General features: G+C 45.0%; 1 protein-coding gene across 7 annotated transcripts in view; it reads right to left on the reverse strand.

Moving 5' to 3' along the window:
- Nucleotides 1-22,861, reverse strand: part of RTN4 (reticulon 4) — a 38,135-nt gene extending 15,274 nt beyond the window's left edge. The window contains exons 1-4 of one of the 7 annotated variants that reach the window (XM_052701976.1): nucleotides 22,377-22,861; nucleotides 15,987-16,022; nucleotides 10,584-10,640; nucleotides 7,302-9,743 (exon numbers count right to left, since the gene is read on the reverse strand). In XM_052701976.1, coding sequence (XP_052557936.1) covers nucleotides 7,302-9,743; nucleotides 10,584-10,640; nucleotides 15,987-16,022; nucleotides 22,377-22,785 — 2,944 coding nt within the window. In that variant the 5' untranslated portion in view covers nucleotides 22,786-22,861. Of the gene's footprint in view, nucleotides 1-2,495; nucleotides 2,682-7,301; nucleotides 9,744-10,583; nucleotides 10,641-15,986; nucleotides 16,023-22,376 lie in introns of those variants that run through there. The other 6 variants (XM_052701983.1, XM_052701925.1, XM_052701934.1 and 3 more) reach the window with 6 other exon arrangements.
- Between the last annotated feature and the right edge of the window lie 37 nt (nucleotides 22,862-22,898).

Here is a 22,898-nt window from a genome sequence, read left to right on the forward strand (position 1 = left end):
TGCTCATTAGGAAATTCTCAGATATCAAGGCCTATTCTACCACTTCTCACACCTAAGCCAGAACTTGGAGATATTTTCAGCACATTAATAAAGAAATGAAAATAAATCCTGGGGTAGCCTGGTAGTATAGCTATGGCACTCATCTTACCGTTATTCATCTTACCATCAACTCGACATTTCATTGAAATAATTAAAACACAAATCACCCATCTTAGATGCCTCACTACTGATTACACCACGTGGGCCTGGCCTTAAAAGTGCTAAAAATAAAAGTCATGCCCTCCCCTGGGTAATCTGGTTTCACCCCGCTTATCTCAGAGATCAATAACCGCAGGTACAGGGCTTTACCACTTTCACTACATCACTTTCTCAACTTCTATGGCTGTTCCAGAAGAATGTGCCACATGTGCCAAAGCAAAATGTAAGATTATTTCCAGCAGGAAATAGCACCTCGGGGGAAAAGTCCAACTTTTGATCCCCCTGCGATTTTAGATTTGATTGTTCCATTTTTCTTCAGTTTATGTTTAAGCTCAGAAACAAGCATGTTGCAATATTTGCTTCTCTGCTTATTAAGGGGCAAAACGAATCATGTCATCGATCCTTGAACTTTAGCCATTTTTTTTTCATGCTGCTGAAGCCTTACACACTAAGAAAACATGAAAGAAGACTGCCACATCTCCTCGTGAACAAACTCTCACAGAAAGCACTCAAGGATGGCCTTCAGGGGCATGATTGGCAGAGCGCAGCCACAAAAGGAGGGGAACCAGACTGTTCTGCTTCCCCAAAATACTTCTTGCTTCACCTTCCATTTTCTTATAAATCATAAATTATACCCTAATTAAATCTCAAGGCATCAGGGACTTCCTTGGGAGAAACAGGCATGAGAACAGCTTCCTCCACCTGATGGGATGCCTTCTGTAAGAATAAAGGCCTGGGAAAGAGGAAATTGAACCACCTGGCACAGTACACAGCACAAGATCTACATGTAGGACAGGCTCAGGTTTGCCTGCTCCATCTGATACTACCTCCACTCCTTGCTAAGCAGGCCCACTTGCATTGAAGCATGCAGCCCCAGGTGCCCTGCCTGCATGACCCCCCACTGCTCAGTGCCTGCAGCTCTGACAGCCCTCAGTATTCTCCTGGGTGAGAAAGGCAAGCTCCTGAGTGGAAACTCATTAATCTCAATCCAAGAATGACTCCATTATTCTCGAGGCCTCAAATTCAGGGTTGGGAAATGTCTGCTCTCAGGGGCAGTGAGGGACAGACTGCAGCCAATGCTGCTCATTGGGTTGCAAAAGCCAGCCTGAAGCAGGGGCTCCGAGCACCAAAGGTAACTAACCAACCTGTTCACTTCCACACACACCCTTTCATTTTTTTAACCCTGAGAATTTCAGGCCTGACCTACAGATACAGACCACATAAAGTAATGACACATTAAGTACAGGTGACTAAGCGCTGCAGGTTATTTTTTTCTGCTATCCACTTGCCTTTAACAAAAGCTTAGAACTTCAGAGTACTCTGCAGGGCCAACTTTTACCCCCATGGCATTTTTTTTTGCTACGTGGATTCTGACAGAGCATTGTGTGGATCCCACACAGCTGGCAAACTCTGTTCCACTGAAGAAAAACAACTCTGAAATGATGGCTGAAAAAAAAAAAAGAGGCAAAGTTCAGCAGTACCAAGCACTGCAAGGACCTTTAACAAATTCAGTATCCAGAGATTATGACATTTTTTTCCAAAGGTTGTCCTGCTGATAAATTTTGGAGATTACGTATCTGGTAAGGCTTAAACTCTTACACAGTGAGCACTAATAATGATCCCCAGAGATTGACAACAGGGATCTCCCATTGGCGGCCGCAGGAACAAAGGTCAGCAGCACACTAATTTAAGGCTAGCTGCTTATTTACCACCCAGCACAACACCTCTGCATTCTGGAAACCAGGCACAGGTTTACCTAGAATCCCACAGAAATATGGGCAACTCTGAGCAAGCACAATTAAGGGAAGACCCCAAACACACCACAACGAAGGGAGAAGCAGGCAGCCTGCTGCAGCCTGCATGCAATGTCTCCTCATAAAACGACTGAACCACATGAACTGCAGACATGACATTCTCTTGAGTTAATGGTTAATATTTTTAAATTATCAATAATCCACAAATTTTAAAGGAACATGAAGTACATCTGGATATGGTGCTATTTGTGCACCGCGTACCCACAGGAGCTCTTCTTAGCGGGCTCAGTGGGGCTGGCAGAGCTCTGCAGTGCCACACAAGCTGCTTCATCAATTTATTCTTTCTGCACCGCTTGCATTCATCTCTTCAAATCTGCAGCCTTTACCGGTCTGCAAGCAATGCTAATGTATCTTACACCTCCACATACGCCCCACAATCAAACGCATGCTAAAAATACCATTCATTAAAAGCAACCCACAGCATCTTTAGCTTAAGGAAAAAAAAAAAAAAAAAATAGAGAAAAAAGTTGAAAGAGCAAATACCCTTATCCTTCCAACCGCTCGGCTGACTGTCCATCTCTCCACACGCAGTCTACCCTCCAGCTGCAGTTATCAATTATGCATACCAACAGGACAGCTGCAAGAGGAGAAACCTACAGCCTGGGAGGGCAAACATGGGCTTCCCCGGCCGCGTCTGCAGCCGCTGCTGCACTGGTGCTGCAGGAGGCGGTCAGCTGACGGCGCGGGGCGTGGAGCTGACGCAGTGCCGGCTGGAGGCAGCCTGCTGCTGCGCCGACACACGGCTGCACTGCCTGCACTGCCGCCGCAGCCATTTGCTGGGAGGGGGCTCAGAGCAGCGGCTCACCCGGCAGCCTGCAGCAGACTGCTTCTCAGATAAGGGCTAAGACACTTTTCTGATGGTACACAGCATCCTTACGTGCTGCTGGGCCGTGTTTATTCGTTGTAAAGGAGCAGAGATTGAGAATGGTAATCTTGCACACTACCCCTTTCCTGCAGCCAGCACCTCGCTCTGTATTTTTCATCACCACCCTGCGGTGCCAGCTAAAAATCTGACAGTTCCCTCTTCACTTCAACAAAACAAGGACAAGCCAGAAGTTTATACAGATAACCTTTAAGAAGCAACTTAGAGAAAATATTGGGCAGGCTTGAGACCAAACTAGAAACTCAAAGCCTGCAAGAGCTGTGAGCACCACGCCAATCAATTTTCCGCTCTTGCTGAAAAATTTGTGACTGCTCTTTAATATTAGTCTCCTTAATGAGAGTCTCTTTCCTACCTGGGACTGGCAAAAAAACAAAAAAACAAAAAAACAACAAAGTGCTTCCACCAGTGCCCTAAAACTTCTTAAAACCCCGACACATTAATTTATATAAAGACACAGATTCCATTTGTTTTTGTCACACAAATCAAAACGCGTACCGTGGGGTGGAAAGGCGAAGGGTATGCTCAAATGCTGGAGTGCAAGGAAACTCACTGAGCTGCACTGCATGGAAGTACCAAACACGTCTGAAAATCTCCATCTGCCCCTGACCTGCAATTCTGAACAACTGGAAGCCAACAAACCCTGTACTTCTCTCCTGACCCTCTGGATGATTGCACTGCCAACAAATTAATAACAAACTGTATGCCTTTAGCAAGTCCTTCCCATTAACTTCCCATACTGCTGTAGATACACAACTGAAGGCAGTTTAGATGGGTTACCAGCCCATCTCCCAACAGCAACAACTCCACCAGCAGGAATTTCTCCATCCTCAAGGATTCTTTTCTTCACCCTTTGCATGTTCGGTCTCCCTTCCTACCACCCCACGCAAATGATCCCAAATGAAACCTGTATCCCTCTTCTTTCAGGCAAGACTCACCCACATCATGCTATTCTATGTGAAAACCAAGTGCTGGTGGTGTGCCAACAAACTTCTGTGTGAGCTTTATCGTGTCATTACGGAAACACAGATGTTTCTGTACCAGCATTAAGATAAAGCTTCCAAAGGGCTAAGTGCACAGTGATACCATCAAGTGACCCAGACAACCAAAAGCGATGCAGCCAAATTGCCAACTATCCTTTGCTGAAGGCACCGCTCTTCTGAGGGGCTGCACGCCTGCAGGGAGCAGGCTTTACCTGCTGACTTTCCACTAGCAGCTGGCTGGAGCTCTCCTGCCTTGAGGAGGAGCTCTAGATGAGAACCAGCTCTGGTCTAACCGAGCGTCAGCTGCCTATCGGTGCTTCTGCCAGAGCTGATAACCACAAGCACTCCATTCTCTCCACAATTCTTACACGCCCAACAGGCCTCATTCGCTGTTTGCGGTCTGACCTTCGCCCAAAGCCTCTCTACAGCAGAGCTCCAATGGAACACAACAGATCTTTCCCTCAGGTACATTTTGCTCCAAGTGACTCCTTTAATGCCTCCTACTCCTTTAGATACTCCCAACACTGCAATATAAGTCTCCATTTATTACTTACTAGCATAAAAGAAGACCTGAGCAGACATGCAATTTGAGAATAAAATCAAATGTAATTAAATCAAGATTCCATGTTGAATTAAATGGTATTTTATAAATACAACGCTCCTTAAGGAAACTGCCCAGCATCATTCCAGGCTCTTTTTCCCCTCAGTGAAACACAACAAAACCAAAGCACTTCTCGCTGGCTGTGCAGCTCTACTTAACCAACCGTTTTTTCAATATGGAAAGAACCAGGAATGAACCAAGGCGATGCGTTTTATACTTCATATAACCACCACATCCTTGTTTGCTGTTACAGAACAACAGGAAGTGCTTTACTTCTGCTTCTAAGACCGTTGGCACTAAGAAAAAGCTCCAACATGAATAGGGCTCAGCTGCCCTCTCCAAGGACGCTACCAGCTATCAATTCACCTTTGCACCTGACCCCTCAGGAAAATTTGGGAAATAAGCTATCACGCACATCTCTGTGTTTCTGTAATTCAAGCACTGAGTGCTCTGCAGCTTACATGAAAATGAGAGATGCGTTAGCCTGCGAGGCTGAAATTCAACCCCAGCGCATTCAGAAACAAATGTCAACAGAGCGATCTTCAAAAGCACCATCAAACAGGCTTCCTGCAAAACTCAAAACCATTTTTAAGCTTCCTGCACTGTCCAGCATGAATATCTGGAGCAATTTCAACTGTCTGTGTGATTACAGCATAGCATACAACTTGACATCATGATGAGAATCATCAGTTTGGGGGACCCCACAACGCACTTTGACTTTGTAAGCTGGCACCACAAAAACCTCCATCTGCTAAAATAAGCTTATGGCAAGATGGCTTTCTGCCCTATTTGTGAGAACTAATGATCTCTATCCACAAGTAAAGAGCGTACTGTGAGTGAAGCAAGCATGTACAACAAAAGGAGCAAGATATGTAACCCATTTATCTTCCGGGAACGTTAAATCAAGATTTCCCAAAACCTTGGATATCATTCTTTGGAAGCCATGTTGCACTTGAGTCAGTGCTCATTTACGAGCACTAGATGGCATCAAATCCTCTTTTATAAGTAGGCCTTAAAGCAACTCCAACAGTCACTGCTGCCTGCCCACACCCTGAGGCTGGAGCCATGCCTGCTGTGCCATGGTGCAGCATCACAACAAAGCCCATGCTGAAGGCAACCTTCGTACACAGTAGTTTTATGAGGTCAGAAATGGGTTTTAAAGTCCAGTTGGCATGAGAGCAAAGTAGCAGGGCTATCTGCTAGGAAGCCAAGCACAGCACATACCGAGAAAGGGACAGGAAGCCAAGTACAGCATATACTGAGAAAGGGATGGGAAAAAAGGCACAGCTGGCAAGATCTCTGAAGATGACGTGCAAGTGTTCAACAGCAGCAGCTGCTGGTGTTGCAAGGTAAAAAAAAGCAGTCTGTTGAAACTGCTCTAAGTTGGAACTACTTACATGAGGACGGGTTTCTCCATAGTTAAACCCAAACCAATTCAGAATTTATTTTTGTTTGCTTTCCACATCTGTGCCATCGTGAAGTACGAGGTCCCTGTGGTCTGTCACCCTCATAAAACACAACAGGCTACCTGCGTATCCGCCATACAGCATCAAACCCAGATCTGCCAGTGAGGCTGCTCAAAGCTCTGTTTGCTTTATTGGAATCATAGAGTATATTTAATAACTAAATAAATCTGCAACCATTTCTTTTGTCTCCCTGCAGCCTCCTGGAGCTGTCAGAAGGTACATTTTCAGGTACACAGAGGTATGTTTGCATTTCGGATGGCTTACAACAAGCAGCACCAATGAGTAAGTATTCGAGGACAGCACAAAAAAAGAAAGGCTCAGAAGAACACACACAGCACAAATCCACTGCTTGGCCCTGTGATGAATTATCTGCCCTTTCTCAGAGTGAAAGGCAACTGCCTGTTAGTTCTTTGTTTCATTACTCTGCCTGCTAATTGGAAGTAGTTTGGCAGTAAAAGCAGACAACTGATTTTAATAATTGATTTATGTCTTGTTAGAATCTTCAGCACATCACAGAAGTACAACTCTGTTCAGCAGCAGAGTACCACAACACTGAAAAGCAAAGTACTTCTCCAGTCTACAGGAAGCTGGAACTCCATTATGCGTACAGTTTAGAATGAATTTCTTTAACTCTCTTCTTCTTAAAATAGCCCATTACTATCTGAAGAAAAAATAAAACAACACTGAAATGCAAGTTCCATTTGGAAATTATCTGTGCTGTGTGTAAACTGATCTTAATGGTTGCAGGATACTCAAGTTCTTAATGGTCACTTCCCTACTAAACTGAGCACGTAGCTCCTTTGTGCACTATTTATTTCTGGCAGGGATCTACTACCAGCCATAAATCAGGTGAACGGAGCTGTGCATGTTCTTTTCCAGGCATAAGCTGTATGTACCACAGAAGAAAAGCTTCAAAGCCTGCTGTTTAACTGCTGTGAATTCTGCATGAAAAAGTAAAAACGCCTCTTGTGCATGTGGAGTAGACTGAGACACCACCCCTGGCTTACTACTGTGTACAAGCAAGTCTGGAAGGCCTCTAATGCTCAGCTTGTAGACAGTCACAGAAGAGCTTACAGTGAGTAGCAACTTATTTGTGCACCGACAGATCACCAGCAGGAGAAGTTGTGAAGACAACTGAAGACAGCGAGTCCACTCCTGATAAACACGATAAAAAAAAGTACTGAAGCAGTCAGAATGTGAAAAAGATAGAAGTGCAGGCTCTAACATTATTTTGTTATCCTCTGCTTAAATAGGGAAGTTTACAGAAAGTAACTTAAAAAAAGAGTAAGTCATGGCATGCTTAAGTGTAGCTAAAGGTTATGGAGATTAGTGATCTGCAAGACAGTGTACACAGATTACCTGAAGATATATTCAGCTTTGCTGAAAAGACTGCAGTAGGTTTTTCCTTTTCTTTAGCAGAAGCAGCTCCTCTCTCAGCTTCCTTCTCAAAAGCTTCTGGCTTTCCTACACTGACTATTTCTTTTTCAGTAGGTAAAGGTGAGGTATCTGTGGCTGGTAAGGACACCATGGATACTTCAGGCACTTCTCTGTCCATAGCCTGCAAGGACTTTTTCAAGGCATGAGCATCTTCTTCAGTTTTCACTTCTACATTCTTTACAGACAGATCGCAGGGCAGCTCTGGGCAAGGCAACCGCCTCTTCTCATCTCTGATCTCATTACTGATCTCTTCGCTTTCATTTTTGCGCACTGTTTCTCTGTCGGCGACTTCTGCCACAAACTCAGGACCACTTTTAGGATCAAGCATCACAAAGTCATCTTCTACTGAGACAGGAGAAGAATCAATAGGCGAGAGACCTTTGCCATCTCCTGGTTTTGGCTCTGTAGCAATAGATGCATCAGTTGAATAAGCCAGAGCGTTCAGCTCTTCCATGTGAAGTGGAATCTTCTCTGCCTTGGCTATTTTTGTAGGTGTGGGCTCAGATGGCTGAGTGGTAACAATTTTGGAAGAGTCTAGTTCAGCTTGGAAAGACTCCAAATAGGGCTTACCAGTAGCAGCCAAGGAATCTACCAGTCGTTCCTGTTCCTCATCAGTTTTAATATTCTCAACTGATTTACTACTTAAGATGAGAGTCTGATCTTCGCTTTCTTTCCCAGGGAAGTCAGGTATCACCTGGAGATTAAACAAGTCAGATTTTCCAAACTGCGGAGACAGTTTTTCAACAAGTTCTTTGTGTTCAGGCACATCCTGAGAAACATGTTCTGCTACTGGAGTTGTGGAATAATCTGTTAAGGACGGAGCCGATTCAGAGACCTTCGTTTCCTTAATTAAGTCACATGCAATAGATATATATGGAGTCTCTAGATCTTCAGGACTGGTGCTACTCTCATGATCAGGTTTTCTAAGTGTCAGCTCCTCTTTTGCTCCTTGGGCCTGTGTCAAAGGCATATTCACTGCCTCTTGGTACAACGGAGGTTTCTCAGCCTCTTCTTTTACATTCTCATAACTAGCAGTGGTAACAAATGTTCCTAATTGAGAAGTTTCAAGCTGCACAGTAGATGCTTCTGCACCAGCTGTCCCACTGCTCAGTGGGGCTTCCATGACAATATCAGGCAATACTGGTGATGGAGCAGCTTCTGAACCTTCAAATGAGGGGCAGAGCTGCGTCACAGGTTTCAGAGTCTCTTGCACCGACTCGGAGGTTTGAACTAAATCAATCTTTGTCTCATAAGCAAGTTTCGTACATGCCGCATCGTGCATTTCACTTTCATATGCTTCTTGTACTAGATCAGGAGTGAGACCTTCAGGCATACTTGCTGCAGTGTCAGATAGCGGTGTTGATACGCTATCTGTTTTAGCATCATCAGCTTCCAGGCCCTCCTGCTTGCCAACTGCTTGAGAGCTAAAATCACCTTGTTCTGTGTTCTGAGCTTTCATTTCTGCAATTTTTTTCTCGTCATCAGTTCTATTTTCTGAAGTGTCTTCCTCCATCGGGCAAATAGATTTGACTTTGCTACCATCAGGAGTTACAGAGGATTCAGATTTAGTACAGGTGATGTAATTCTGTGAAGGCTCTTTTACAGCTTCTGGGGTGCTCGGGAAAGACAGATCTTCAGCACTGCCTTCACTGTCTCTTTCATAATCCTTCAGCACTGTCAGCTTATCTACACCATATTTCTCATCTAAACCGGCTTCCAGTTTGCCATCTATTTTACTTCCAACATCCTCTCTCAAGCTGCTCAGTCCATGACCAGCACCTTTTACTTCCCATACAGGCTCATACGCTTTGAAGTCCACATACTCTTCCCTTCGAATAGCATCTTCTTTCAATGCCTTTTTGTCATCACGATCACCATCTCTGCCTTTGTCTTTGCTAGAAAAGATGTCTTCCTCATTTTTCTCAAACCAATCTTTACGAGTTTCTGGAGACATGCTCAGAGGCTGTGCAGGCATTTTCTCCAGATCACATAATTCTTTAGGGCCCTCTAGCTGCATTTCTTCTTCAGCTTGAAATAAAATGGCTGCTTCTGCTTTAGGAAGTGAGGGTTCCATTTCTGAGTATTTCATCTCGGAAATGTCTCTCTTACTTTCCTCTGTAAGGAATGGATTTGTTACATTTTCCACTGTTTCTTTACAAACCTCACTTGCACTTTCTTTGTAAATGCCTCTTGCAGGTAATCCATCTGAGAATGAATCAAAGGCTGTGTGCTCTTTAAAGGGATCAGCTGAGAGAGGAGAGAAGGAGAGAAGAGAAGCAGCAGGATCAAGCGGGACTGCAGTAAAATCCTCTTGACCAAGTGACTTAGTGCTACCTGGCTGCTCCTGCAAGTCCACAACTTTGTCTGTGACCGTGGGGACAGAAAGGAAAGTTAGAAAACGCAGGTGTTCTTAAAGTCAACGCAAATTTTCATGACAGGTTTTCACATGGTGTTAGTTATGAAGAGGCACTTCTGAGTTCTATCCTAAATACTACTAGCCAACAAAACAAAGTATCAGGTAAAAAAATGCTACTCTATTTTCTCTCTTCTAGCAGAGAAGTATGGGAAGTTAGAGAAGCAGCAACTTTTTGCATTGCAAAGATCACAGTAAAGCTGAAGATGCCAGACAAGTACAGAGCATCCAAGTACAGCAGGCAACATTCCCAAGGTGGGGGGAGAAAAAAAAAAAGATGAAACAGAAAGAAGGTATGTGTGTATGCTTGCACATTAATGTATGCACAAGCATGCATGCCTGTAAGAATTCTTTTTTTTGTCCCCCTTTTTTTTTTTTTTTTTAAATAACATGAATTTGGTGGACAGAGTAACAGAAACCACTAACATGTATGTACAGATTTCACTTACATCAAGTACTGCAGAAAGTCACTACACATTAAATCTTTCTGCTAAATGTGTGAAAGAGCTGTGCTTTAAAGTATTAACCTGTTAACAGTACCAACTTCTCTCTCACATCCAGGGTCCAAGAATTCACAGGTGGCTGTAGTGTGTTTATAAAACAGTTTAATGCATAAAGGAATGAATGGCCATTAAAATCTTGAATGGATCAATTGAAAATTCAAAACTGAAAACGAGAGAAGCTATTCTTGGACCCACGCTGACTTTTAGTAAATGAAGAGTAATCAGAAAGAGTTAATGAGATCAGAAATGCAGGATGTATTCAGACAAAGGTGAGCAGAAAGAACTTGCCTGCAGAGGAGTGCATCAGAGGCGCAGATGTAGCAGGAAGAGCAAAAAGGGTCTCATCTGAAAAACAAACAAATAACCTCAGCAGAAATAAAGGCTAAATCGTCGAAGGGGAGGGAGGGGAAGGCAAGCAAGTACTCAGTTCCCAGTAACTAGACAGGGCCAGAGCCAGCATCTACACCCACAGAGAATTTTAGCATAGATATAAGCCGTGTGACCAGGGAGTGTCAGTGCTCAGAGTTCTGTATTACAACAGCACCTTTACTGAGGGATCTCCGCCCTGCCATCCAAGGCCCAGTTCAACATAAGCTGCACCACAAGAACATTTCATTCTGCACACTTGCACACAACTGAGAAGCTTCCGTATCTCTTGCATAAGAAAAAAAAAAATCACCTGCCATTGATGTCAACACACTGTCCTTTATGTGGTCACTTTGTCAAAGCCTTTCCAAGCTCCTAATTTGTGTGACAACAGCAAAGATAATGAGACTCAACACAGAATTCTACAAGAAGATGACTGAAGTAAGCTCTGAAATCCTCTACAAGGAGAGCTGACCAGGCACGCTGATACTAACCAAGCTGGAAGCAGTAAATGACTGTACCCTCAGTTACTACCTGCCTCTATTATTTGCATTATGCTGTAACACAAACTTCCAAATGAAGGCATTATTAAATCCTTCTTCAGCATGATTCAAGAAATGTGTTTTGCTTTTCTGAATTTGTATTAGTCGCAGTATTTCAACAGAGAAAATCCCACTTCTCCAATTACCACCCAAAGAACTAAGAACTACTGCAAGGAGGGACTTCCTTCTGCTAAGCTAAAATAGTCACTCTAGTTCACAAACACACAATGGTGAGAAGCCAGATGATCCCGGAGTTCCAGATTACACAGAATGAAGGCACACAGCTAAAACACTTTATTAAGCTGCACGAAAGCCTAGCTGAGCAGCAACAATGCCAACCATCATGAGGAACCAAAGAAACTGAGACCAGTCCTACTCCACACGTGAGCAGACAGTACTTTTCCCAGGTCTGTCAAGGCCTGCTGGCATTATGCTGATGGAAAAATAGTAATATCTTTTGTTCCAAACAGTGTGTAAAGTTTTCAAATTAAGCTTGTTAAAGAGGATTTACGGTTTGTATTGATTATATTAGAGGAATGGAAAATCATTTTTGAGTATTTCAATTAGATTTTGAATTACCAGTCTAGACAACATCAACAATCTTGAGTTTTATTCGCCTGGATAAAATCAAGTATTAAAAAAGGTTACGAGCTTACACTGTAATAGAATCGATTGCTTTCAAATGATGAAAAGCAAGAAGTGAGAAACATGATAGGCCCAGCAGTGCACACAGAGCAACCTAATGAAGACGTCAGAGCCATTTTTGTTCCAGCGTTGAACCAAGACTTTCTGCAACTGCAACAGCATCCTCACGACTCTCTTGCCTTACTCAGGTTACTCCCACCAGTGGCTTTAAGTCTTACAACCTACATTTCCCATCACAACATACAGTTGGTTATTTCTGTTTTGTAGAACACGTATCTTCAAGTGATGCTTATATGTCCCAAAATCTGGCAAGATATCAGAGTAACTCAGTACTTAGAATGACTTCCTCAACCTCTGCCAGGCTAAAGAGGATCGCCTGCTTTCTGGAAACTATATTTTTCACATAGATGGAAACCTCAATTCCAGATTTAGAACTTGTTAAGACAGTGCTGCAGTTCAGTGGCAACTAAAGCTTTTAAGGACAAAAACCACGCCAGAGGACAACAGATCAATAGGTGATACTGCAGCCCACAGAACTGCAACGCTCAACCATCCACTGCCAAGTGCCACTGAGCATCAAGGATCAGCGTTGTGCACTATTTTCAATACTGCATAACCCCAGAGTTTTCTGTTTCTGTTGGGGAACACTGACTTTAGTTGTGTGAGCACTGGTTTCTTAGTGCTTTGTTAAGCCAGCACAACACGGGAGCTCGTTCTCAGGTTTGGCTTCCATTTGCTCAGTACAGAAACACACAGCAGCTATGCCAGTCACTGAGCTCCCACATTCTCTTAATGGAAAGATATGCCCACACCCATACTTTATTTTTCACACATCACTGGAGTGTGACAAAGAATTACATAAAAGCAGCGTTTCCTAACCAGCCAAGGAGAGCCGCCCACTTTCCCTCCACCTACATCAGAGCAGCGCTCTTCCTGCTGGAAGGAGGGCAACCAGGACCTCTCCCTGCTGCTGGCACTGGGTGCTGCACCCAGGCAAGTGGGGGGAACAGAGCAGCACCTCCACAGCTCCCATCCATGGGCTGGAGCTCTGTGCTGCAGCCCAGCATCAGCTGAGTGAAGAGCTGGCAGCAACCCCATCAAATACACTATGCAGAATGCACTTCATCAAGAACAACTTCTAGATGTTAATTTCACAAACCTGTAAGGAATGTTTTTAAATAGGAGGGAGGTTGAATCAGACTGGGAAATCCTTCCAAGTGCTGGTTTGTCCGTCGCACCACCCACCCTCACGGGTGGCAGCCACAGAACAAATCAAGAGCACGCGGAGCTGCAGGGTAAGAATGGCATTCTGTAGGTCAAATCAAAGAGAAAAATACTACATTTCACTACGTGCATATGCACCCTGACAAAGACTCGTATGTATTACAGTTTCATGCAAGCTTCAGTGTGGTAAGTTTTGTTATAGAATACCACTTTTAGCAGGACATCATTCCTCATTTATAAAAGAAAAGCAAATAGGATATGCATTGGAGGATAAATCGCTGAGGGTGATCCTCTTGATGCATCAGTGGAAGACACTAGATGATTCACAACGAAAATACCAGCAAGTTAACTGCTTGATCATTGTTTCCAGCAGAAGAAATATTTTGCTTCCTGAAATACAACAGAATGAGACCTTGAAGTTAACACTACCTTTCCAGAAGAAAGCCTCTACTGCAAACGATATCTGCCAAAAATCCAAATGGTCAGTGATTTACTTGCAACATTACAGCTGAAAGCATAAAAATAGGAGTTGCTTTCACTCATGCCATTTAGCAAAGCACTCAATTGACATTCCTTTCATTAGCACAGACCCTCCTACCTGAGAACTCCATGTTTTGTTCTGTGCTAAAACCTAAGTCCCACCAGCAAGAAACCCACTTCTGGATTGTTTAAAAACAGCAGCATAACTAAGCATCGTCTTAAACCCCATTCTGATTTTTGCCAGTTTCCCCATTGCTGCTGTAGTCATAGGAAGCTGGTGTTATCAGTTTAACTTCAAATCACTGCATGACTAGTTAATAGCAAACTTATGAATTAAGACCAGAGAATTCAATGGAGTGAAAGATTTCTGGAACAAGAGAAAGTTAACTGCAAAAGAAAGAACGTTTTAGATGGAAGAATACTAAGCAGACAGTCCCAATGACAGCCACTTCTGAAAAAAACAACTTTCTTCAACATTTACTTGCCCTGAATTTAATTCTAGTCCCACAGCATAAGAACTTCAGAAAAACATGCTCAGCCCTCATCATGACTGGATTTTGGCTTAGTGATGCACCCTTCCACCTGCTCTCATGTGTGACCATCCAGCCACGCACAGCAGGTTTACAGTAAGGCAGGTTTGTTGTTCTGATCAACTCCTCATTTTGAGCTCAGTATTGCACAACTATATATATTTATATATAGTTGGTTTTTTTTTCCTTACATGTAAACACAGTCAACTTCCTCCTGATGAACAGTTTAGCTTTGGCAGGGACTGTACCAGGGAATTAGCCAATGCTAGATAGCAAGGGCACACAACTGCAGAAGAATCTGCTGAGAAAAGCAGCTGCCTGCACCAACTCCGCTTCAGCTGTTCTCCTTGTTATGATGCAATTGCTATAAACACAGCATTTTCCACCAAATATTTAAGCAACTAAAGATGAAGATTCAACTACTAACAGCATATTTTCACATCATTAGCTCCAGCTGCAGAGTGGCAGCAAGCAGCTAGACCTTCTCATTGGGCTGTTTAGTCTATAAAGAGAAGCCTCGAGTTTAGTAAATTCAGACTGCAATGTACTTAAAAGTCCAGGAGGGATACAAGCCATACACAAGACAGAGACTGATGAAGGTTTAAATGAAAACAGGAGCTCTGTTTTATTCATCTTGATGGGATAAAACGACGGAAGGACCTAAGAACTCATCCTTACCAAAGGCAACAGAGGTCCTCAGCTCTTCAGTTAGTGCCAGCAGGCATCATGCACCACCTGCACAAGTGGCACTACAGCACGAGGGAGATTCCTAATCTTACGTTATTTGAAATAGGTGAAGAAAATGAGTTCAAAGCAAGGACTTTGAATCTCTGCCTATCTTCAGCTATTCTATCTTATGGAAACAAGTCTCTAGCCAGAAGCAAGTGTCGTCTTACTGTTTAAGCAGAAATCTATAACCAAAGTGGTTGAAGCATTTTTTTCTCCCCTCAAATATCATGTTTTCACGGCCCAATAATGACATCCTTTCTTCTTCTGGAAGAGTGGCAGTTGAGGTGAATTGCTCAGGAATGCAGCACTGTCCAGCCTACAGTGGCAGGGTAAGGTATGCCATCTCATCTTCTGTTCAGCTACAAAGGAAGAAAGCTCATGCAGTTCCCAAGCACTCACAGCGCTCAGCTCCCAAGCACACACTGAAGGTGTTAACTCTGGCTGTATTGTAGATCTCAGCCTGTTAAAACAAGGGGCCATTTGGAGAGCAGTACTTGGGTTTTTGGTTTTGTTCTGTGCTCTTTTTCAAAGGCCGCTGAATACTGTGATACAGCTACCAACCTCATCTCAGTCCTGCATCAAATGTTTCCATCAATAATGCTATGGACACAATCCAGTTGGACATTCAGAGACCCAACATTTAAGGATTTAATTTATTGTAACACAATTAAGAAGCAGCAATCTAACCCATTACATGCCCAGCCTCACACAGATTCATAGATACTTGCTCTGGCTATACTTCTAACAACAGCAACAACAGAAAAAAAATCACAGCTCAACATAATTTAACCAAAATAACTCTTTCTTAAGATCCAGACTCTTTAATCATACATTGAAATACCAAACAAATTTGGGTTCTGGCAGTACCACAAAACAGAAAAATATAATAATTACACCCAAGCTCATTCAAAAGCAGGAGGTCTAAAGAGCCATGCAAACCCTATCATTATGCAGACATTACCCAATTTGATTTCAGAGATTATACCAATCGTAAGAGTCCCTTTCACTGATTTGAACAGATGGAATTTTTCCCTGCTTGCTCCATGATTAAGATTTAAATTAAAATTAAACAATATTTAGATTAGCTATTTCATCATTGCAGAATATATTATTAGCTAAATTAACAGGGAAGAGATGTTACCCATTTCTTCCAGCACTCGTTCTGAACACATTACCTTGTGTGATAAGCCACTGGCGTAACAACTTACAGTCTGTAAAATAAAAACACATTGGTGCATAAGATACCTTCATCTCACAGGAGGGAAAAAGAACATGATATTCTGAGGATTCTCCAGAGCCATTAACATCACAGAAGAATAGCTTTTAATGAAATGGATAAAGCAGCATCAGACCTTCACACGTATGCTATGCTCTAACATTAAGCAGCACTGCTCTGCCTGGCGTGCAATAATCTGTGCTCACTGCAGGTTTTAACTGCTCACTTTTAAGCCACTTTGACAACCTGCATACACAGGATGATTTTCTCGTCTAACATTGAGATCTGTTACACAACACTTGGGTTCAGAACTCCCTTTGAACAGCATTTCTGGAGCTGAAGGCATGGGTGCTTGAAGGCTAGGCCGAAGACCAAGAAATGGCCTTTCTTCCAACAATACCACATACTTTGTTCTCCTTCCCCTGGATCTCAGTTCCTTTCCCTTCCCTGCTCCATCTACTCCCCACCTGCCAAAGGCTTCACACAAGCTCTACTATCTGTTTTATTTGCCATTCATTTCCTTATCACCCACAAAGGAGGACAGGCACTCCAGACTTCTGCCTTCTGTGGGAGAGGGGCTGGAACAGAGTTCAACCATAACAGTGGTAAAACACTCACGATGGATAAGCAGTAGGACTTTGACACCAGAACAGCAGCACCTGATAGGCCAAGAGCATTTTTAACTGGAAATAGGAAAGTTTATATTTATCTCAGTCTGGTGTCTCATTTAAAAACTTCTTAACATATTCTTCCCAGCTGATGAAGTTGATGACACGATTGCTCCCATTCATTAAAAAGCTGCAAGTGAAAGTTAATTTTACAGTACATTCCTAAGACACAAAGCAAGCCTTCCAGCAAAAATACAGAAGGTCAGAATGGTACTAACATGCAAATGTTAGTTAGTTTATACACTGCAAAGCAACTGAGGCAACGCCATGGAGAAGAGCAGTCATTCAGAAACACCTCTAACCGAAATCTTCTCATTTTGACACATCCAGTTAGCAGCAGATTGATTACTTCCACTTGAAGGATAAAAACATTCCACTGAGATAATTTGCTTTTCTCAGACTTTATGAATATTAATCAGCTCATTACTTTATCACTACTGTAGTAGCTCCAGACGTGTCACAAAGCTGCAGTTCAGCAGTCTCACACTACCTGTACCACACTGCCCTAAAAGCAGTCTCAAAAGTAGAAAACCTTACGTAGCACTTTAAAGTGTGAAGAGCCATTTCTATCTTAGCCCATAAAACCAGATATGAAAAATAAATATGAAAATATTTCACCATTCTGAGCTGCAGTTCTCACTCTAAGCAGGAGTGTTGTTTTTTTTACTTAACAGTGGCTTTTCTTTCATTCCTAATGCAGCTCATTCTTACTTCATGCATGAACATTTCTGAATTCCTGGGGACAATTTACCTGCAAGTTACACATGTTGCTTTATATTTTCTAGCCAGCAACATGCCAAGAAACAGTTCCTTGCTTACAAAGCAACTAGAGCCTGAAAAGCATTTTCAGATTGAAACTTTTCTCATTTTGTATCACTTACATAGCTACCACAGCAATATGCAAGCTCAAAGAAAAAAAAAGGCCACTTTCATCACTTTCATTCAAAATACTCTTTAAACAGAAAAAAAAAAAGATAAGCATACTAAGACATGCCTCAAGCCATAGGCCAACAGCCCTCAGCTACTCTAATGCCTTCTCAGCAGACAGCAGTCAGATTAAGCTGATGAAATCATCAAACTGTTGGGCCAAACAGCCATTGAAAGACACAAACCTATAGCTCTTGCCCAAATCCAGCGGCAAGCAGCAATACCTCCACAGAATTCCAGCAGTATGGAAAAACTACAAGAACAAAGACTGTATGGATGCTGCTAAGTAGCCAGGGTCCAAGCTCGAGTGCTCTCCAAAATCAACATCTTTCCCATCCTCAGCACTGGAAGAAGGAAAAGGCAAAGCAGCCTCCTTGCAGAAAATCAACCAGAAAGCTATATTAGAAAAACATACAGCAAATTACTGAAATAACAAAATGCATCGTGTTGCTCCAGGAACAGCTCTACTTTATGAACTTGGCTGTCTTCTCACCACACCAATTGCCAACAGCCACAGGATATTTCTGTCCCTGGGAGCTGCAAAGTTGGAATCTCCTGACCTTTATGCTCCAGCTACCACTCACTCCTAACCCAGCAGAACAATCATTGCAGGCCTTCATACTTCCCTAGCAATTTTCTACCTGCCAGTAAGAGAACAGTACTGACCAGGAGGCTTGGATGTTGCCCTGACTCCTTCGAAGAAGGGCTGGCATTAGTGGCTATCCAGGTGATAAGGAAGAGGTTCAGTGCTCACCAGCAGTGACACAGAAGTGTAGATGAGAGCTGCCCCTTTGTAGACAAGAACTTTCCCAAGATCTACATCACTATGTGGCAGCTGGAAGCTGTGTGGCTTTATTCTAGAAAGCAAATCAAAGGATACACACAACAAGCAAACATACTACCAGACTTGACAAGCCCATCCCTGCATACACTTCTGGTTAACAGGGGAGATGGCTGTTTTTGGCTTTAGAATCTCTTGCAGCAGCTGAACCACAGGAGCAGGTCCCACTGTGCATGGTGCAGTGCCTGGCACAGTGAGATCCCCCACTGAACTCACTTAGATGGGGAAGGTGAAATACAAAAATGAAAACACGAGCTTTACTGCACCAGGCGAATTGTTGGCTACTCTCCTCTATGTGCCTCTACAACAGAATGACTAACAGGAGAAAGCCACATTCTACCTTTAATTTACACAGGTTATGGCCACCTCCATTATAGTTCTACTGCTGTTTGGGAGGGTGGAAAGGACAGGACCCCATCCTCCAACGAAACACCGAAGATCAGCAGGAATGGATTTTAATAACTGAAGGATGCAGTGAAAGTCACCTGTGGCAGTATTCAAGGACAGCTGCGCTTTTTCCATGTCATGCTGCATTCTCTCCATAAAACCCAAACAGCTCCTCTGCATGATCCTATGCGTTCACAACAGCATACCAGAAAAAGTCATCGACACAGAAAAAAAACAACACAAAAAGCATATGTGTTGCTTTACAACAGGTACAAAATGCAAGCCACAGACTCCAGAATATTTCTGCTGCAGGATAAAATGTACACAGCCAGTAGAAGCAGGTGCAGCCCACTGCATTTAACTGCCTTCTGCTGCAGCTAGGCTCAGGTTGGTGAGGGTGAGCACTAACACAGAACAGTGTGTGCACTGCTTCTAGCTGGAGGCTACAGACAGCATCCCTGCTGACCTCCACCTGACACAGCCCTGCATACGGGCAGAGCTTGTATGAAAACTCTCCTGAACGCCTATGAATTAAAAGCAAGCCCTACAAAATTAATTAAAAACAAGACTAATAAACTGGCACTTCAGAACATTTGCATGCGCACTGAACCATGGCTGGATTGCAGGCTGCTGAGCCACAAGGAGCCGTCATCTATTGCTCACTCAGGCTACTGGCCTGCCATTCCACGTGACCAGCCTGCTTGGACAGCACAAGGGTTTCCCATTAAGTGTAGGGTTAAACGTTGTACTGCAGCTCTGCCTTCCAGCAAGGCGATACACAGCCTGCAGTTACAAGCAGCAGCCTGTGCTGATACCATCTAGGGCTGTGAAGATGAAAGGTGGCATCTCCTTGTCATAATTTATCGGTTACTCTTAACTGGAACAGCTAGGAGAGGGGGGAAAAAAAGAAATTAAAAAACAAAACCACAACACATCAGTGTTACCAGGGATGACCACCTAACGTTTGCCTTTTTTCTTCCCCCCTTTCTCCCCCCACTGTATGTAAATTTAAGAAATCAAGACTACTTCTTAAATTTTTCAAGAACAGTAGTTTTTGCTACTCGCATAACAGTGAACAGGAGAAGAAAAAGAAAAAAAAAAAAAAAGGTATCCAAGGCAGCTTAAGTTTTACTGGAGCCCTTTTTCTTGTTTTCTTCTTCTACAAATATTTATATTCGCTCTTAGGAAGGGAGAGCCTTGCCAGCGACTTGCATTACATATAATTATGTCACAACCTCTTGCAAGAATGGTACGGAATACTTCTAAGCATGTAACTGATACTAATTACAAAGCTTTGCTTTTTAAAGCTCCTCCAGATATAAATAATACCTTTTACTGGGCCAAGAAGTTGTCTGCATTTTTCTCCATTGTTTTACTGACAAAAAGCAGCACCAGAGCCCACAGTTGCTGGTGATAGAGGAAACCCTACTATTCTTCACACACTTACCATAGGCACTACTCCTTCCAAATAAGACTTCAAAGCTATTCATCCCAAACCATCACTGATCAAAGCCTTAGATGTTAAATACGAAGAGAATTGAGTCTTTCTAAATTATCGATTATGAACCACAATCTTTCACTTACACCTTAGGCAGAGCTGACAGGGAATGAAGCCATAACCTTCCAGAAGAGCGGCGGCCATCACGGGCTGTGGCTATCATTCCACAGGCACCCTGCCACCAGCTGCAGGCATCATTTGATTTTGCCAGTTTCACAGCAAGACTGGGAGTGAACTCATTTGAAGTTAAATCATCAAGAGTTGATATCCATTCAGACAGCAGGTGGTTTTTGGTTTTATGTCGGGTGGCTATTGCTGAAACAAAGCACTCCCACACTGGGGAGGACCAAAGCACTCACATAACATGTCCAGACAGTGCTTTTATCAAAATGATGTGCTCACATCTGGATTCCAGTGCTTAAAACATAACCTGTGTTCCAACTCATCATTAGATGAGTACTGTACCTGTCACACAGATACAGTACAGCCTCTGGAAAGCAGGCCTGCTAAGGATGCCAGTCCTTGCTTCAGAAACTGAGCTCATCATCAGTGATAGATCCTGTTCCCCCACAAGTAGGTCTCGTAAAATAAGTCTGGCACCACTTCTCAGCTACAGCACCCAGCTCTCACGGGGTTCTCTCTCCTCTGCTTTAACAAAGGAGAAACACTTCAGGTATGAACACGCTCCTCGTCCTTCTGGGGTCAAGGAGTAAAAATGCTAAAGCAGCCCCAGAAATGACACTTTTATCCCTGTTTTCCAAGGAACAACATGAAGTTGGACTTGATGAACTTCACAGGTCTCTTCCAACTGGCTATTCTATGGTTTGATTGACTCATTAAGGTTGGAAATGAGCACCAAGATCATCCAGTCCAAGCACAGCACAGCCCACTGTGCCCGCTGCCCACGTCCCTCAGTGCCACATCCCATGATTCTGGGACACTCCAGGTGACCCCAGCGCTCCCTGGGCAGCTGTGTCAGTGCAGAATCACTTCTGCAGAAGGAATTGTTCCTAGCAGCCAACCCGAACCTCCCCTGGCACAACGTGAGGCCATCCCCTCTCGTCCTATGGCCGTTCCCTGCCAGCAGAGGCCGACCCCGCCTCACACAGCCTCCTTTCGGGTCGTTGCAGAGCCATAGGTCTGCCCTGAGCCTCCAGACCGAACAGCCCCGGTTCCTCAGCCGCTCCCCATCACACTTGAGCTCCAGACCCCTCACAGCCCCGCTGCCCTTCTCTGGACACGCTGCAGCCCTCGGTGTCTTTCCTGCAGCGAGGGCCCAGCACTGGGTGCAGCACTGGAGTTTGCACAGCTCGCACTGCTGCTCTGACCCAACCCGTGCTTTTGTCCTTACCTGCGGCCCCACAGCAGCCATGCGCATCTCCCCAGCGCACCGCCGCACACGCGGCTCAGTCAGAGGGGCCTCACGGAAGGCAAGAACCACAAAGCCCTGTCACGGGCGCCAACAGAACGCGCGTTAAACCTCTCGTACGTTATCGCTCCGGTTGAACGCGGATTTGGGGCAGTCGCCCTCGAACGCCGCGTTCACCGGCAGCTATGCGACTCCTGCAGATGCCATCGCGCACGCGAGGCACAACGGCAGCTACGACACGAGGCAGCATCGCGACGCGAGGCCCTCGGTTTGCCAACGTTTATTGTTCCGGAGGCCGCCGCCCGCCCCCCCCGCAGCGCGGCGCCTCCCTCCCTCCCCGTGAGTAACGTCAGCGCCCGCCGCGCCGCCGCCGCCGCCCGCCCCGCTCCCCGGCCCCGCTCCCGCCCCGCAGCGCGGCCGTTGCCAAGCGGCGGCGGGTTCGCCCCCGGGCGGCCATGTGCGAGGCGGCCGCCGCCCCTCCCTCCGCCAGCAGTATAAGAAAGAGGGGAGCGGAAAGCGACTGGTTCGCGAGTATAAAAAAATTAAAAATAACAATAATAACAAGAATTAAAAAGGGGAAGGGGAAAGGCGTTTTCCCGCAAAAGCTGCGGAGGGAGGGCGCGGTGCGGCGGCAGACAAAGGCGCAGAGAGGCACTCACCCGCCGAGCCGGAGGAGGACCCTCTTCTGCGAGGCTCCTGCTGGGGCCGCTCGGGGCCGGGGGATGGCGTGCTGGCGGCGGACGAGGAGGAGGAGACGGCGGGCTGCGGCGGGCAACGCGCGGGCTGCGGCGGCTCGGGCGCGGGCTCGGGCGCGGCGGGGCGGGGCGGCTCGGCGGGGCTGCCGAGGTCCTGAGGCGGCGAGGGCCGCTCTTGAGGGGCCGCCACGGGCTTCCTCTCCATCACCTCCAGCTGCTCGTCGAAGTCCTCGTCTTCTTCTTCTTCTTCCTCCTCCTCGTCCTCCTCCTTCTCGTCGTCCAGCACGAACTGGTAGTTAAACTGGGGCTGCTGCGGCCGCGGGGGCCCAGAGGAGGAGGAGGAGACCAGGGGTGACTGGTCCAGCTCGTCCATGGTGCCTGGAGCGGGCGGAACAATGAGCGCGGCGCCGGGGCTGCGCCTCTGCCGGCTGCGGGGGGAGAGCGCGGGCTGCGCTGCGGGACCGGTTCCACGCCCTGGTGAGTCAC

The sequence above is a fragment of the Tympanuchus pallidicinctus genome, unplaced genomic scaffold, assembly GCF_026119805.1.
Source record: "Tympanuchus pallidicinctus isolate F22 unplaced genomic scaffold, pur_lepc_1.0 scaffold1, whole genome shotgun sequence".
NCBI lineage: Eukaryota > Metazoa > Chordata > Aves > Galliformes > Phasianidae > Tympanuchus > Tympanuchus pallidicinctus.